This window comes from Neomonachus schauinslandi, chromosome 7 (genome assembly GCF_002201575.2).
Source record: "Neomonachus schauinslandi chromosome 7, ASM220157v2, whole genome shotgun sequence".
NCBI lineage: Eukaryota > Metazoa > Chordata > Mammalia > Carnivora > Phocidae > Neomonachus > Neomonachus schauinslandi.
Genome location: NC_058409.1, coordinates 83599031 through 83616672, shown reverse-complemented (window position 1 = coordinate 83616672; position 17642 = coordinate 83599031). Strand labels below are relative to the sequence as shown.

Genomic DNA, 17642 nt, shown 5'->3' with positions numbered 1-17642 from the left:
AAGTGAAATAAGTCAGAGAAACACAAATATCACATAATTTCACTCATATGGGAAATTTAAGAAATCAAACAGATGAACATGGGAAAAGAGACAGGCAAACCATAAAACAGATTCTTAACTATAGAGAACAAACTGAGGGTTGCTGGAGGGGGTGGGTGGGAGGCTGGATTAAATTGGTGTTCGGTATTAAGGAGGGCACTTGTGATGAGTACTAGGTGTTATATGTAAGTGATGAATCACAACATTCTACTACTGAAACTAATATTACACTATATGTTAACTAACTGGAATTTAAATAAAAACAAAAATTTAAAAAAAAAGAATGTTTTGGATGTAAACAAATATTGGTATACATTTACACGTGTGTGTAAGTGTGTATGAGAGAAAGAGAGAGAGAAACAGAGACAGAGGAAGAGTAAAATTGATGTGAGGGTATGTGAGGATGTATATGGAAATATGATGTCTATTCTGGCATTTGATAAAGTGGGGAAGAATGGATTATCAATGAATTGTTTTGAGGATAATATATGTATTTGACTTTTTTAAAGTTAGTTAAGTACCATGAATCATAACCACACATAGTAAATTTTTTAAATAATTTCCATATGAATTAAAACCTTTAAAATAACTAGAAGAAAATATAGCACAGTACCTTCAAAAGTTAAGCATAAACAAGAGAAAAATCACAATTCATAAAAGACATGATTAGAAGATACCTACAGAAAAATGCACAAGATCTGTGCAGAAAAAAATGAGAAAGAGTTAAAATACAAGTTAAAGTTGAGAAATACTGTATGCACACATATATGAAATAGTATAATAATAAGAAAAAGACAAATCACTCGCATTACTGTTGCCATCCTCAGCTTTCAGTGTGGTTTCAAAACTTGTCAGATGGCCATAAGTGGACCAAGACTAAACCCAAATTTGACCTGCATTTCTTTCTCTCCACTGGCCCCCATGTCATTAGCTATGTGTCACAAGTTGGCCTGTAAATCTATAATTTGGAACTTCAAATAGTTTCCCAAAGCTACAACCTTCCTTTGAGAAGAGTCCAGTTTGAACTGACATGGTCAAATCTCTAAGATACAGCAAGATACTTTCCTTTATCTTCTTTATATTAGTACTTCATGGTGGGGGTGAGAAGCGTTTAGAACTGATATGTTGCCAGACAACTGGCCCTGAGCCTGGGATGTCAGAGACTGCAGGGACCTGGGTGAGGGACTGCTAGACGTATTCTTTTTTCCCTTCCATTTACTGTAGCCTTTCGCTGAGCTGGTGTCAGTGCTGTTGGGGATGTGGGGGAGGCAGAGGACAGTAGTTTCAGTTCAGAACACGTGAGAAGAGCTGAAAACTGTATGAGGTGAAGGAAGAAGAGTCCCTGTGGTAAATATTTCTTGGATAGGAGCTATATTTTGTGATCTAAGACTACTTTATACCCAATAAGTATGGGTAAAGCTAACCATTTTCTTCCCTGTCAGTACTGCCTCAGCAATCAAAACTTAACCTGTATTGATTGTAGAAAATAGTTACTAATTGTAGAGGCAAGACCTAATTTTCTTTATTTCTTCTTTTAAAAATAATTTTATTGATTGATTTGGCAGAGAGAGTGAGAGCATACAAGTAGAGGGAGCAGTAAGAGGGAGAAGCAGGCTCCCCACTAAGCAGGGAGCCTGATGTGGGGCTTGATCCCAGTACTCTGGGATCATGAACTGAGCTGAAGTCAGATGCTTAACTGATTGAGCCACCCAGGCACCCCAAGACCTAATTTTCTAAGTTTACACGAGGATCTTCATAAAGCACAAATAACCAGGATAAAGGGTTACCATGATTTTTGAAAGTTAAGTGTTGCTACTCTTTTCAGGAGGTTTTGCTCTCATCTTACAAATGAATCTTAATCTAACTCTGTACATGTGTAAACTAAAAGATTTTCACTATCTCATTCTATTTATTCCCAATTTTGGTTGCTACTATTCCTTTTGGTTGGGACAGGCTGAAACAACATGCCGGACTTTTCAGTCAAAAGCCTTTGACCGTGTAAAAGTCTTTATTTATTCAAATAAAGGAGCTGAAAATCTCATGGGAACATTACTCACATTTTTGAGGCATAAATACAAAGATATATCACATTTGAGCCAATGGTCTCAAATCCATCTGTGGCTGAACATAGTGAAAAAAAGCCCCATGAACTAGAAATAGTGAGATTTTTTTTAAAAAGTATTAATGATATTAAAGTATATTGCAATATGCCATTTTAGAAATCAATTTTTGTCATAATATACCTTAGCAGAGAAGAAAAAGAATGATAGTTGTTGGCTTTCTATCCAAATTAATTAAAAGCAATGTATATACATTAATGAAAATAACTCAATTAGATACTTGTAACCTCCTTTGTTACACCAGCCAGAATTATATTAAGATCCTTCAGAGTGCTTCTGACTTTTTTTTTTGTCATTTAATCTGGTACAGAAATGAATACTAATACCCTAGAGTCACTTTGCCCTTTACCCCTCACATCTATTAAAAGTAACCTGATAATATGTTGATGGGTACAGAAATCTCTAATCTAATACATTATTCTTGTGTTTGATCCAGATATTTCATACTGCTTTGAGTGAACAGTTAATTTTTTTAAGAAGATTGTACCTATTTATTTGAAAGAGAGAGAGCATGAGAAGGGCGGGGAAGAGGGAGAGAGACAAGCAGACTCTCACTGAGCGGAGCCCAACATGGAGCCCCTTGCAGGGCTTTGTCCCCAGGCCCCAAGATTGTGACCTGAGCCAAAGTCAGATGCTTAACCAACTGAGCCACCCAGGCACCCCAACAGTTATTTTAATTTTTAAAGACTTTCTAAGTAGCTACTTACAGGAAGGAACAATAGAAGCCCCTCCAAATAGGGTGAAGGATGAGAAATTTAGTAAGAAGACGAGGGAAAACAGCACCAAAATGGCTCAGTTGTAGATGAATATATGTGCACTGGACTAGACTTGTCAGAAATTTGGAGTGTCAGAGGTTTGGGATGAGTCTCAGCTCAGTTGTCATGTTCTAGATGATGTTAGGCAACTTGTAACATCTTTCAGAATCTTAGTTTCTTCAAGATTATGGATTTTAAAATAAATCTTGCATGTACTGTGCTTATAAATGTAAAGTTATTGTTCCTTTTTCTTAATTTCCAAAAGAATCTTTGTTAATTCTTTTTCTTTTTTCTTTGTTTCCTCTTGGATACAAAAACCTGTGAGGATTAACTATTTCCATAGAGATAGTCCAAAATCATGGTAGTATTGTTTAGTTTAATGAAACTTAAAATAACTCCAAAAATCAGAAGTCTGATATTTCTTTAATTTATAAGAATCACAGTTGTTCTTGAAAAGCAAATGAACCACTTTCTTCTTTGGTTCCCAGTTATAATTCCAGAAGATAATTATTTTTAATCAACAGATTGCCATACTCGACTATGGCAAAAGATATCATAAAAGTTAAGCAAGGCAAGTTCTACTCAGTTCCTTAAATTTTTTTTAAAAATTTTATTTGTCAGAGAGAGAGACATTGAGAGCGCACATGCAGGGGGAGTGGCAGGCAGAGGGAGAAGCAGGCTCCCCACTGAGTAAGGAGCCTGATGTGGGACTTGATCCCAGGACCCTGAGATCATGACCGCAGCCAAAGGCAGACGCTTAACCAACTGAGTCACCCAGGCATCCCACAGTTCCTTGAATTTCTGTATTAACGGCAGCATCCAACTTGCCATCATGTTTCAGTTACTGCTCCATGCCAATATAGGAATCAGCTGACTTTTGCTTTTTGCTTTTTGTTTTCTATATTACCTGCAACAAATACTGAGTAAATTAGTAATACTTTGGTTCTCTTTGGTTTATTCTGTTGGGTATTTGTGTAATATGTGTAATGATCAAATATGATGATATATACAAAATAACTATCAATATTTAATGTGTATATAGATATAATTATTATCACTATAGTATAACATTCTGAAAATAAGGAGTACCCTAGAATTCCTATTTATTCTACTAGTCATCCAAAATATACCCCCATATCTCTGTCACTATCTCTTATGAAGTTCAAGGGTCCCCAAGACTACTCTCACTTCTGAAATCACCTATAAGTTTGAGCATCCCCAAGACAACCCTCAGGTTTGCTAATTTGTTAGAACAGAACAGAACTCAGCAAAGCCGTTTTACTCATGGTTATGGTTTATTATAGTAAAAGGATAAAGATTAAAATTAGCCAAGGAAAAGTACATAAAGCAGAGTCCAGGACAGTTGTACAGAGCTATCCATTGTCCTTTCCCAGTGGAGTTGTGCAGAGAGCATTTACTTCTCCTACCAATGATGTATGACACTTTGCATAGAGTATTGTCAACTATGGAAGATCACCAAGCTTTGGTACTCAGAATTTTTATTGGGGTTCAGTCACATACACATGGCTGACCTCAGTCTCTGGTCCTTCCAGTGGCCAAATTGATGCCTAAGGCTACCAGGTAAACAAAGACATTCTTATCAGACAGGACATTCTAATGCCTAAGAGTCACCTCCCAGAAGGCAAGGGCAAAGGCCAGCCCTCTCTTTGGACATTGTTAATTCTTTACTGTACAACTCCCGAGTCTATGTAATCATCACTTTGCTTCTAGACTACTGCAAAAACTGAAAGTCTCCCTTTCCCTTATACTCCCTAGAATCCATTTTCCATCAAGAAGCCAAAAGATTTTTAAAACATAAAGCAGGTCAGTTCCTTTCCTTGTTTAAAATGCTCTGTTAACTTTTCATTACGCTAAGAATAAATTCCAAACTCCTTTCAATGGCCTACAAATTGGCCATGATAATTCAGAGTGGGCCTCCGCACTCACAGATGCAGCAATTCCCCCAGCTTCTTGGATGGTTAACTTTTAAAAAATCCATCATATCTTATCTTGAATACTATGTCTTCATAGTGGTCTTTCTCTCATTGTGTCTATGTGACTTTCTTCTCTAGTCATTGTTGAACACATTACTGCCTTCTATCGTTTTCCTAACATTCATTATGAACTGATACTGTTCTGTTTACTTTTTTAGTATCTGTCTTCCTCTACTAGAATTACGTGTCCCGAGAGAGTAACATTGTCTTTTTCTTTGGCGCGTTAGAACAGCTGTTGGCACATAGCATTGACTCAGTAAATATTTGTTAAATGCCTGGCTTGCTGACTGGTTCTTGTCCATTGGTTTCTTGGCATTGATCTAGTTCCTTTCCTTTATGTGGCATTTTACAAAGACCATGTTTTATTTATTTATTTATTATTTATTTGAGAGAGAGAATGAAGACAGCACGAGAGGGAAGAGGGTCAGAGGGAGAAGCAGACCCCCCGCTGAGCAGGGAGCCCGATGTGGGACTCGATCCCGGGACTCCAGGATCATGACCTGAGCCAAAGGCAGTCGCCTAACCAACTGAGCCACCCAGGCACCCACAAAGACCATGTTTTAAACTACATCTCACAGTCAGGTTACCTTTTAGTGGTACATTTGATTCTGCCAAGTTATATTTGTCACAATTGTAAATTGTGTAAATTCATTTATACTCATTCATATGAGTAGAAATACTCATATTACACATTCACTGAATTTGTGAAATCTAAATATCTAGGCTGGCAATTAAAGGCTTCCGTGGAGTTCAGACACTAAAACAAAGCATTGCTACAAAGAAAGGATCATGATATGGCCTTTCAAACAGCATAGTTTCTTAATAAGTTTTCAAGATTTACTAAGAATTTTGTTTCGGTTCACCTTTGTTATTTCCTAGGATACTGCCTGCTCAGCTGCAGACAGACACATTTTCTCTGAGTATATTTAAAGTAACATTTTTGATAGCTGCCACAGGGTCACTCAAAGCAGAACAAAAAGGTACCTTATTCTTCAGCTTGGTCCCTGGATGAGGAGTTTCATAGCAGGTATGCTTCTTAGCAAATGTCTAGAACATGCATATTAGACTGCATTCTGCCTTTTATGACCGTTGTAACACATCCCATCTGTCTTTGTAAGTTTTTTTCATTAACTGTCAATCAATTGGATACAATAGATTTTCCCCACAAATATTATTTGTAAGCAATATTTCACTGTAATCAATAGGTGAACAGCTCACTTTAAAAATTACCGATGGCGGGGCGCCTGGGTGGCTCAGTCGTTAAGCGTCTGCCTTCGGCTCAGGTCATGATCCCAGGGTCCTGGGATCGAGCCCCACATCGGGCTCCTTGCTCAGCGGGAAGCCTGTTTCTCCCTCTCCCACTCCCCCTGCTATGTTCCCTCTCTCACTGTCTCTCTCTGTCAAATAAATTAAAAAAAAAAAAAACTTTAAAAATTACCGATGGCATTTTAAAAGTTTGGTGAGTTTTGAGAACTCAGTTACCAGAATATATTTTATGGACTAATCACTGGTCTTGTAGATTCTAAAAACAAACCAATTCAATGATTCAACTATTATAGACATAAAATATTTATTCCTTAATAACCAATAATTTAAAATATATGAAGGCGGCTTATATGTACTTTAATCAATCCTTCTTATTAATGTAAAGAGTTTGGGAGTCTATCAACAAATATATAAATAGGTTAAAATTCACAGTATGTTATATTTATCATATTTTTATTCAAAGCTGCCTTTTTTAATTTTTGAGGTTCACAATTCCAGAACTATTAATTTAAAAACTCATAATTGTTTTGTTACTCATATTAAGTTCAAGCCTTATTTTTCTGATAGACTCACAAATCCATAATTTCACTTTTGCTATTTCACTTAAATTTTAGCTATATTTTTACAAGTTATAGGCCTCTGAAAATTAGATACTCCTCACCCCCGACCACGCCACATTTTCCAAATATTATTTTATCTCCTCTCTCCCCTAACTGGTTCCTCTACAATAATGTCTTTTCTGCAAGTGATTTCATTATTGTTTCAAGTTCCTTAGCTTAAAAATGTACTATTCCTTTCCACTTCATGCCTTCCTCCTCCTCTGTAGCTAACTAGTATTATTAGATCTCCACAATGTCTTGTTTGTCCTTTACTCTCCAAGCTCCTACTGCTCATCACAGTAAAGACCTAGATTACCTCATAAAATTCCCACGTTGGTTTCCCAGTTTATTGTTTGAATAGACATACCATTTCATTGAACATATAGAACACTACTCTTTTGCTCAAATATCTACCACTTAATATGACCCCATTTATCTTTAGTTATTTTACCTTATCCATTTTTAAAAAGTAGATTCTATCCCCAACTTGGGGCTCTAATTCATAACCCTGAGATCAAGAGTTGCATGCTCTACCAACTGAGCCACCAGCCAGGAGCCCCTTATCCATTTCTTTTTTTAAAAGATTTTATTTATTTATTTGACAGAGAGAGACACAGCGAGAGAGGGAACACAAGCAGGGGGAGTGGGAGAGGGAGAAGCAGGCTCCCCGCTGAGCAGGGAGCCCGATGTGGGGCTCGATCCCAGGACCCTGGGATTATGACTTGAGCCAAAGGCAGACGCTTAACCACTGAGCCACCCAGGCGCCCCAGCCCCTTATCCATTTCTAATATGAACTCTTTACCTCAGCTCAGTTTGAGATCCTCACTATCATCCTCCATCTTCTCTTTTCTTATAGCTACCTCTCTACTGGGAGTCAATAGGCCTGTTGCCAAAGGAATGAGTAGGCAGTTTCTGTCACACATCCCAAAGCAGATGGGACCACCTCCAGGACCATGGGTGAGCAGGGCAGAAGCCTAGTTATGGAACCACCTCTGCATCTACAGATACTAGGCCTATTATGTGGGGTGCAAGTGGATGTGGCCCCCGCCACTTCCCTGAGCACACTCCTGCCAGATCCATGGGTGGGTTCCTGGGTGGGAAGAGTTGCCTCTGGACCATGGGAGAGTGAAGCTGGAGCCAGGTCACAGAGCTGTTTCAGGGCCCACAGACTGTGAGCCTGTTACTAAGGGCACCAGCAGGCATGGATTCCCCCTGAGTCCTTTAGTGGATAAGACTGGATAACCAGGGCTGGAGCTGAGTTCACAGTGGGGCAAGGATGCTTCCAAGTCCACGGCTGGTACCACATAAGTGCCAACAGATATGCCACCTGGGTCTGGGACTGCCTGCTCAGTCCTGGGTTCCAGTGGGGTTTCACAACCTCTTACTTCATTCCCAAGGTCCTGAAAAAGGCACTTTTGTTTATGGATGGCTGCCAAATTATTTCTATGTGGGACGAGGGCTGGGGTCTTCCTATTCTATCATCTTGCTGACATCAATTCATACATATAATGTCAAATATTGCAGCATGCTAATTTTAACTTGTAAAATTTTTGTGGGGGAAAATTACATTTTCAAAAGAATTGGCTGCTTAACTGTAGCCTTGTATTTGCGGTTTATACTATCTCTTTCAAAGTATCACTACAAATGATGAAAGATGCCTTAAGTTTGGAAGCTGGACATTTGCCATCCTCCTCCCACTTTTAAGATGTGTACATACTTTCACTTCTGCCTCCTCTTTCTACCTTCTAGTCTCTTCCCTTGGAATAGAAGGAAGTCAAAGCACTTGTCTGAATTGGAAAGGCTGTGCTGCCTGGGATAAGATTAGACTCACCCTCACCTGGCTCTGTCACTAATCAGCTGTGTAATGCTAGGGGACTTTCAACCAATTTGAAGGTCATATGTTCCTTCTATTATGCTAAGAATAATATGGTCTTCATAGCAGGATTGTAGTGAGGACTAGAATAAGGGCACATAGGGGACGCCTGGGTGGCTCCGTCGGTTAAGCGTCTGCCTTCGGCTCAGGTCATGACCCCAGGGTCCTGGGATCGAGTCCCGCATTGGGCTCCCTGCTCCGTGGGGAGCCTGCTTCTCCCTCTGCCTCTGTCTCTCTCTCTGTCTCCCATGAATAAATAAATAAAATCTTTAAAAAAAAAAAAGAATAAGGGCACATAGTAGTAGAAATGCCCAAGTTTTCTAGTTATAATAGTAATTATTATTATTACTAGTCTGGATTATAAAAATCTATATTGAATTAGGAAAAGTTAAGGATTTTGACTTTTTCATATTGTACCTCTATCCTTATTCAAGACGAGCACTGATGAGTTCCAGTGTCATACAGACTATCATCAGGATTTAGGGGACAGTACAATACAGAATTTAATTGACTCTGAAACCCTTCCATCTCCCTTCCTGAACCTTCTCTTCCTCGTGTTTTTCTTACCTGCTTCACATATACTTGGTACTCTCATGTTGCTCTTTGGCTAACTTTAGTTCATATACCCTTTGGGACTTGCTGTATTTTTTTATCCTCCAAATTTATCCCATCACTAACTAAATTAGAATTCTCTTCTCCTGGGGGTACCTGGGTGGCTCAGTGGATTAAGCAGCTGCCTTTGGCTCAGGTCATGAACCCAGGGTCCTGGGATGGAACCCTGCGTCGGGGCTCCCTGCTCAGCGGGACCCCCTTTCCCTCCCTTGTGCTCTCACTCTTCTCTCTCAAATAAATAAATAAAGTCTTAAAAAAAAAGAATTCTCTTCTCCTGAGTAGTATTGCATAGCAATATACCACCCAGGTAAGAAATAAGAAGTAATTAAGGTAAAGAATAAAGAGAAACTTCTTTCTCCTTTCTATATGGGAGAAGTATATCTTAAAAGTGGACCTTGATAATTTATATAAATTATTAATTGGTAGATAAGTCTTAGAACGAAGAGTGTCTTAGACTTTAAAAAAATCTCTTCTGGATTCATTGTTCCCTTTCCTCTATTTCAGTTGATTTATGTCTCTATTATTAAAAAAAAAATCTTCCAGTCTATAATTATATCAGCAATTTTCATCCGCTTTTCACATTATTTTCAAGGCTTTCTTCTTGGTTCAAATGCCATGTTTCATAGAGCTTGGTCATTTTTATAAAAGGCAGTGATTTTTCTCCTGTTCTCTAGTTCATTATAAAAATTCACCATGGTGGTCTAAGTGTTCCTATTACCTTGAACAAATACCTCTTTCCTTGAATCCCAAACTTTTTTTTTTTAATACATAGATCCTGGTTTACCTGCCAACTTTAAATTTATGAGGTATGATATTAGTTAGGTGCAGATCTTTTCTTATGGCTGGAAATTTTAAAATAATCTATGATCTTTTAAAATTAAAGGAGTAAGAGCTGTGAAGAGTAAAACAAATTCCAAAGCTCAGAATTTCAGGCTTTAAAATATTAGCAAAATAAAGTTTTTTCTTTTTCACAAAACTGTGCTTTTCTAAGATGAATAAAACCATGTTTTCCCAAAGAATATATCTTTTCCAACAGGTGATCAAGTGATATGGATTGGATACTATGGTTTAATGTATAACCTGGTGAAAATGTCATGGGAACTTCGGGGAGATGATGAGCAAGATGGAGTTAGAAACAAAATATGGCAAATATTATGGACAACAAAGGATCATGAGAAAGATGGGCGAATCCATAATGGCATATATATAGCTCAGGTAAGATAAAAGCCAAGACAATAAATTGGTACTTCTATCGTCAGGAAGTGTTTGTCCTTTCTCTCTAAGGAAAAGGGAATGTCCATATTCAGTGAGTGTCAGTGACTCACAGCTGAGAACACTGTTTTTTAAAATTTAATACTGATCTCTGTTTAAAGATAAGAGGATTGGCACTCTTCTGACTAAGAAGCTTGAAGAGAGGAGGTGATTTTGGGGAAGAATAATTTTTCTGCTTTGGGTTTGTGCCTGAGAGACATTTTAAGTATGCTAACCACGCATTCCAGTTTGCCCAGGTTAGCCTGGGTCTATGCCTAAATTTTCCAGCTTTCTTATTAGTAGTGAATTTATTCACTCTCAAACGTGTCTCAATTCGGATAATGAATTATTTATTTATCTTGCTTTTAAGTTTTTCCTTCCAGCATTCGATAATACAAATTGCAAATCTGGATTCACTAACACTACTCTTTTTCCTTAAAGTTAAATATGTATTTTACAAGTTCTTGGTTTTTCTAGTTCTAGTTGAATGACTACATATTTTTTTCTTCACATTCAAAGAAAATCATTATGAAATTAGCTATCCATTCTTCATGAAATGCAAATGTGATTTTCCAGAATGCTTTATCCATATGGTATCCTATGATATTTTTAAACTCTCACCAGTTTTTTTTTTCTTTTCTATGTCTTATTTTGAGCTAGGTTAATTTGTTTGTTATACTAAAGTACACTTTTTTTTTCCTGTCACTGAAGTTTCTGGCTTTTTCTTGCTTTCACAAGTGCAATTATCCTAACACTCTTAATATCCTGTTTTCTAATAATAATTAGGGATGTGAATTAATGTTAACAAGTAAGAAGAGCAAATAATGAATTCACTCTGCCTAATGGATTGTCAAAGCATATGGGCAGGCCATTATTGCAACACAGAGCATCTACACTCCAGATTCTTAGTAGGAAACAAAACCTTAAACTCCTTGTTTTTCAATCATAAATCTGACTTGGAGTAATAATTTTTATAGAGGACTATCTAAAAACATGCATTCCTTTTCTCTAGACTTCTGATTATCTTTTTATAGAGAAGACAATCAAGAGCTGTCCACTTGAACTATATTGTTTTAGATTACATGGGCTTGCTTTTATGCAACCATGCTTCAGTTTTATTCTTAGTTGTGGACAGAACATAGAAAGAAAAAGAAAAAAAATAATTACCATTGTATCTATTACAGTGATGACCACTATATCACCTGGTATCCCCTTTGTCGGTATTTAAGAAATAAATCCTTAATTTCATGTGCTCTCTCAACCTTACTTTTATTTTGTATAAGCTGCTCAATAAAGTTTTAAAAAAATGCGAGTCAAATTTTGGCTAGTTTCTAAATAGAAATAGAGGATGATATGTATTCGTCTCACCCAGTCTTATTATATTCTCTTTGTTTTTTCATTTTCCATGAATTTTCAATTATTCATATTATTCTCTGGTTTTGCATTTTTATATACCACTTCACATCTCAAATGGTTATTGTATACTGTCACCAAATAAATAAGCCAACTCAAATTTGTCATTTCTATAATTAGAATCCTATTTATGTGCCTGTTTTCAGGGCCAATCATTTGGTATAGGATAATCTTCTTTCTTCAGAATTTTAGCAAATAACTATAGATGATTACATTTGAAATTCGTAAGTCAGTTAATCAGACATAGCAAATATTTTTAAGTTGCTAGGTCCAAGGAAACACCTATTACTGAAGCAGTCAGCTCTGAGAATAAAAGAATAAACAAAAGTATAACTAGATGTGCTAATTAGTTTTTGATGCTTAGTGAAAAGACTTCTAAAGGATGCTTTCATTCATTTTAAATAGTGAATGTGTGGGAAGGCAAGTTTTCCTCAGAGAAAAATCTAAACTAAATTTATTTTTTGTTTTTAAAGATTTTTTATTGATTTATTTTAGAGAGAGAGAGAGCACGTGCGAGGTGGGGAGGGGCAGAGGGAGAGGGAGAAGCAGACCCCCACTGAGCAGGGAGCCTGATGAGGCTCTCCATCCCAGCATCATGACCTGAGCCAAAGGCAGACGCTTAACTGACTGAGCCACCCAGGTGCCCCTAAACTAGAAATTTCTAAAGGCAGTTATATTAAGTTATAGTACATATTTAATATAAGAAACATTTATTTGCATTAGATAGATTAACTAAAAGATACAATTCACTCTAGATCTATATTATCTAAAAGTTAAGTAGAGATAGAGACATTTGGATTATTAAATAACAAAATATATGATTTATGGATATAAATGATAGAATGCCTAGCCAGTGACTTTGAAATCACTTATTTAGTTTGAATTCCCTTATTTAATATTAGGAAACTACAAGTATATACACTAAGAAATTATATAAAAATTTTCACCAAATTCAGTAGAAAATATGAAATAAATATGTATATTCTGGGTCCTAAATCTATTTTGCCATGCTAAATTCTATGGAAAACACAAAGAAATCCAAAAAATGACCTTTACAGAGTAATTTTTATTGTTTCATTCGGAAGACTGGAGATTCGAAGATGGAATATTATAGGGACGCCTGGTGGCTCAGTCAATTAAGTGTCTGCCTTCAGCTCAGGTCATGATCTCAGGGTCCTGGGTTGCAGCCCTGCATGGTCAGGGTCCCTACTCGGTGTTCCCTCTCCCTCCACCCTCCGTCCCCTGTCTACCCGTCCCTTGCATGTGTGCACGCACATGTTCTCTCTCTCTCAAATAAAATCTTTTTTTAAGAAAGAAGATGGAATATTATATATACGGCTAGTCCCATCAAAGTTCATGGCACACAATGGGAGTTCAGATAAATGTCTGGTTTCTAACTTTTTCCTTATATTAATGAGGAATACATTGTTGTCATCTTTAAGTAGTACTTGAGCTGGAAACTTAAATGATGAGTTATGCTAAATGACTCAAGGGAGCAGGGTCAAGGAGTGTGTCTCTTAGATAAGGAAATGTGTGAGCCTAGCAGAAATAAGAACACTAAGAAAAAGCCATTGGTTAACTTGCCTAGTTGAAGAAAAAGGTTTGGATTGGGCAGTAGTAGGCATTACATTTGGAAAGTTATGTTTGGGTTACCAAGCTAATGTCTTAGAAACTTAGAGATGGTTTCATAAAAATAGAAATGCTAAGTAAAACAATTAGTTTTGGGAGAAAATTTCTCTTACTGAATTTTAAATAGGTGGGTAATTTGTGGGTGGGTAAAATCATGTATATACTTTCTCATATCTTTTTAAAATAAAGAACTATTGTCTTAGCACTTTTGGTACATTATTAGAGTAATTGTCCCCAATTTATTCAAGACTCCTTATATTCACATCCTTGGCATGATTCCTTCTATACTCAGATTCTTGGCTTGACCACATGACTTGATTTGGACAATGAGACAATACCAATGTTATACAAGCGGAGATTTTACTTTTTTTATTATTTATTTATTTGTTTTTAAGATTTTATTTATTTATTTGCTAGAGAGATAGAGTGTGTGTGTGAGAGAGAGAGCATGAGCCGGTGGGGAGGGGCAGGGGCAGAGGGAGAAGCAGACTCCCTGATGAGCGGGGAGCCCGATGCAGGGCTCCATCCCAGGACCCTGGTAGCATGACCTGAGCCAACGTCAGACACTTAACCCGATGAGCCACTCAGGCGCTCCCAAATGGAGACTTTAAAAATGCTTATGTATTGGGGACTGCCCTTTCTTGTTCTCTTTGAACAATGTAACTGTCATGGGAGCAAACCCAAGTTACCCAGTTGGAAGATGAGAGACAACACGGCACAGAGACAAGTCATCCTAGTTGATCCACTGCCCCTCCACCCCAAGACTAACCAGTTCCTAACTGACTGAACAGCTGACTATAGACACATGAATGAGCCCAGCTAAGACCAGAGGAACCATTCTGCTGTGTCCACCTTAAATTGTTGACCTGTGGAACTGTGGGCTGAAGAAATAGTTGTGTTAAACCTCTAAGTTTTGGGGTGATTTTTTTTTTGGCATAGTAAAAGAGTTGCATAAGTGAGATTTTAGTCCGCTAAATTATTCAATATAAAAGTTGTTTCTTTCTTTCATTTTTATCATTTTTAAAAAGGCACTGATAAGAATAGATTTGTTGAGCATTTACTATGTGCCATGTGCTAATCACTTTACCTGCATTAATTATTTTTTTTTAAAGATTTTATTTATTTGACACAGAGAGAGCAACAGCAAGAGAGGGAACACAAGCAGGGGGAGTGGGAGAGGGAGAAGCAGGCTCCCCGTCGAGCAGGGAGCCTGATGCGGGGCTCGATCCCAGGACCCTGGGATCATGACCTGAGCCGAAGGCAGTAGCTTAACCGACTGAGCCACCCAGGTGCCCCTGCATTAATTATTTAATCCTCATGAAAACCATATGTTATTTGTATTTTCATGCTCTTGATTTTATAGATGAGGAAGTTGAAATTTTAAATAAGGACATTTAAACTTTTTAAAAGGTAAAGTAACTTGCCCATGGATACTGTGGTATATTACATTGTTTGCTTTTTCTAATGTTGAACAATCATTACATTCCTGGAATGAAGACACTTGATGATGATATAATGTCATTTTTAATATTGTCATATTTGCTTTGATAATGTTTTGCTTAAGATTTTGCAATTGCTCCATATTTTTTTTCTTATAATGTTTTCTACAAGGTTTTGCATCAAAGTTATGCTGGATTTATGGAATGAATTGGGAAGTGATTATCTTTTTTTCCTTATTCTGTGGAAGAATTTTGCATCTGACTCCTTGCTCAGCGGGGAATCTTCCTGTTGAACATTTTAATTGTGTGTGTATATTGATGTTGTTTGTGTATGTATGTGTTTACAGATATCAATATATTATTAATATTTTTTACACTTAATATTCTTTAAACTTACCTACATGTTTGCGTGTTTCTTTCTTTACTCTTCCTTCTGTATGGTCATAATTTCTTCCTTAAAAATTCTGTAGTATTGACAAATGAATCCATTTATCATGGATACTTATGGAAAGGTCTTAATTGTGACTTTTTTTTTTTTTGAGAGAGAGAGCGAGCAAGCAAGCAGCAGGGGAGGGACAGAGGGAGAGGGAGAAAAAGAATCTTAAGCAGGCTCCATGCCCAGTGTGGAGCCCAATGTGGGGCTCAATCTCATGACCTTGAAATCAAGAGTCCAGTGCTTGACCAACTGAGCCACGCAGGTGCCTTGTGGAAGTCTTTTACCGCTGTATACCTTCCTAGACTTTAAATTTCCTTGCATCAGTTTTTTTTTTTCCTAGGAATTTCATCTGCAATATCTTACGAAGTTGCTCACAATATCTTTCTATGATATCTAAATGTCTTTAGGATCTGGCATGATATTCTCTCCTTCATTCCTGACTCTTATGATTTTTGCTTTTGTTCTCTTTTTAATCTACCATGCTAAGGATTTAATCAACTTCTTTGTCTTTTAAAAAACAACTTTTGGGGCACCTGGGTGGCTCAGTCAGTTAAGTATCTGACTCTTGATTTTGGCCTGGGTCATGATCTCAGGGTGGTGAGACTGAGCCCCCACATCAGGCTCCACGCTCAGCATGGAGTTAGTTTGAGATTCTCTCTCTCCCTCTGCCCCTCCCTGCATTCATGTGCATACTCTCTAAAATAATCAATCTTTAAAAAAATTTTAAAAAACCTTAATTCTCTTGATACTGATAATCTGTTTTCTCTAATTTCTTTAATATCTGATATTAGATTTATAGTTCCTTCTGCTAATTTCCTTGCATTTAATGTGTTGCTCCTTTTCCAAAATTACTTAACTGTACTCCTTGTCACTGACTTGCAGCATTTTTCTAATATATGATTTTAATACTATTAATTTCCCTCTACACATTAATTTAGATGTATCCTGAAAGTTGTAATAAGTAATATTTTAATTATCATTCAATTCAAAAGTTTCTAATTTCTACTATTATTTCTATTTTAAGCCACAGCTACTCAAGTTCATGACTTAATGTCCACACATATGGAGGTTTTGCTGTTATGTTTATGATTTTGATTTCTAGTTCAATTCTACTGGGCTCAGTGATGATGCCCTCATTATTATAAAATGTTCTTCTTGATAATAAGTGTACCTTTTGGTTATGAGTATAATCATAGTAGCTTTCTTTTATGAGGGGTCTTTTGATTAGTGTTTGCATATCTATTTCCATCTTTTTATTTCAAACTCTGAATCCTTATATGTTTAGCTCTTTGGAGAAGCAGTATTTTTTTTTTTAACCTAAAGATTATGGTCTTTAAATTTCAATGCTTATTCTATTTACATGTAACATCATTACAATATATGTGTTTATTTCTACAGATTGTTATTTACTATTCTATTTGTACGTCCTTTCCTTTTTTAAATCTCATTTTGTGCCTTTTTTGGGAAGATTTTTTATTATACCATTTCATGCCATCCTCTTTATTTGTCTGGTGGTTACACCTTTTACTTGTTACCAAAGATGTTACAAAGTGAATCCTTGTGTTATTGAAGTCTAATATAAAGAAATTTAATATTTTCCTAGGCCTTAAACTGTCTTAAAATATTTTAACTTCAGGACACCTTGGTGGCTCAGTTGGTTAAGGTCTGCCTTTGGCTCAGGTCATGATCCCAGGATCCTGGGATCTAGTCCTGCATCTGACTCCTTGCTCAGCGGGGAACCTGCTTCTCCTTCTGCCTGCCCCTCCCCCAGCTTGTGCGCGCCAGCGCACGCTCTTTCTCTCTCTGACAAATAAATAAAATCTTAAAAAAAAATATTTTAACTCCACTTATTTCTCTTTACTTACATAATCTTCCTGTTGAACATTTTAATTGTGTGTGTATATTGATGTTGTTTGTGTATGTATGTGTTTACAGATATCAATATATTATTAATATTTTTTACACTTAATACTCTTTAAACTTATCTACATGTTTGCATGTTTCTTTCTTTACTCTTCCTTCTTGAATCTCCAACCTTCTGCATGGGCTTATTCTTCTGCTCAAAGAAAACCCTTTCATATTCTTTTAGTAAGTATCTCCTGGTGGCTAATTCTGTCAATTTTCATTTACTTGAAGAGGTTTTTATTCAATTTAATTCTGAAGGGTAGTTTTATTGGCTAAGAATTCTGTGTTGGTATAGATATGACATAAAGTTA

General features: G+C 36.8%; 1 protein-coding gene across 1 annotated transcript in view; it reads left to right on the top strand.

Moving 5' to 3' along the window:
* The window catches only part of TMEM232 (transmembrane protein 232), a gene marked incomplete at its 5' end in the record, with an annotated part of 218900 nt that overhangs the window by 65072 nt on the left and 136186 nt on the right, over positions 1-17642 (top strand). Inside the window, one exon of the mRNA XM_021695786.2 lies at positions 10295-10473. Coding sequence (XP_021551461.2) covers positions 10295-10473 — 179 coding nt within the window. The remainder of the gene's footprint in view (positions 1-10294; positions 10474-17642) is intronic.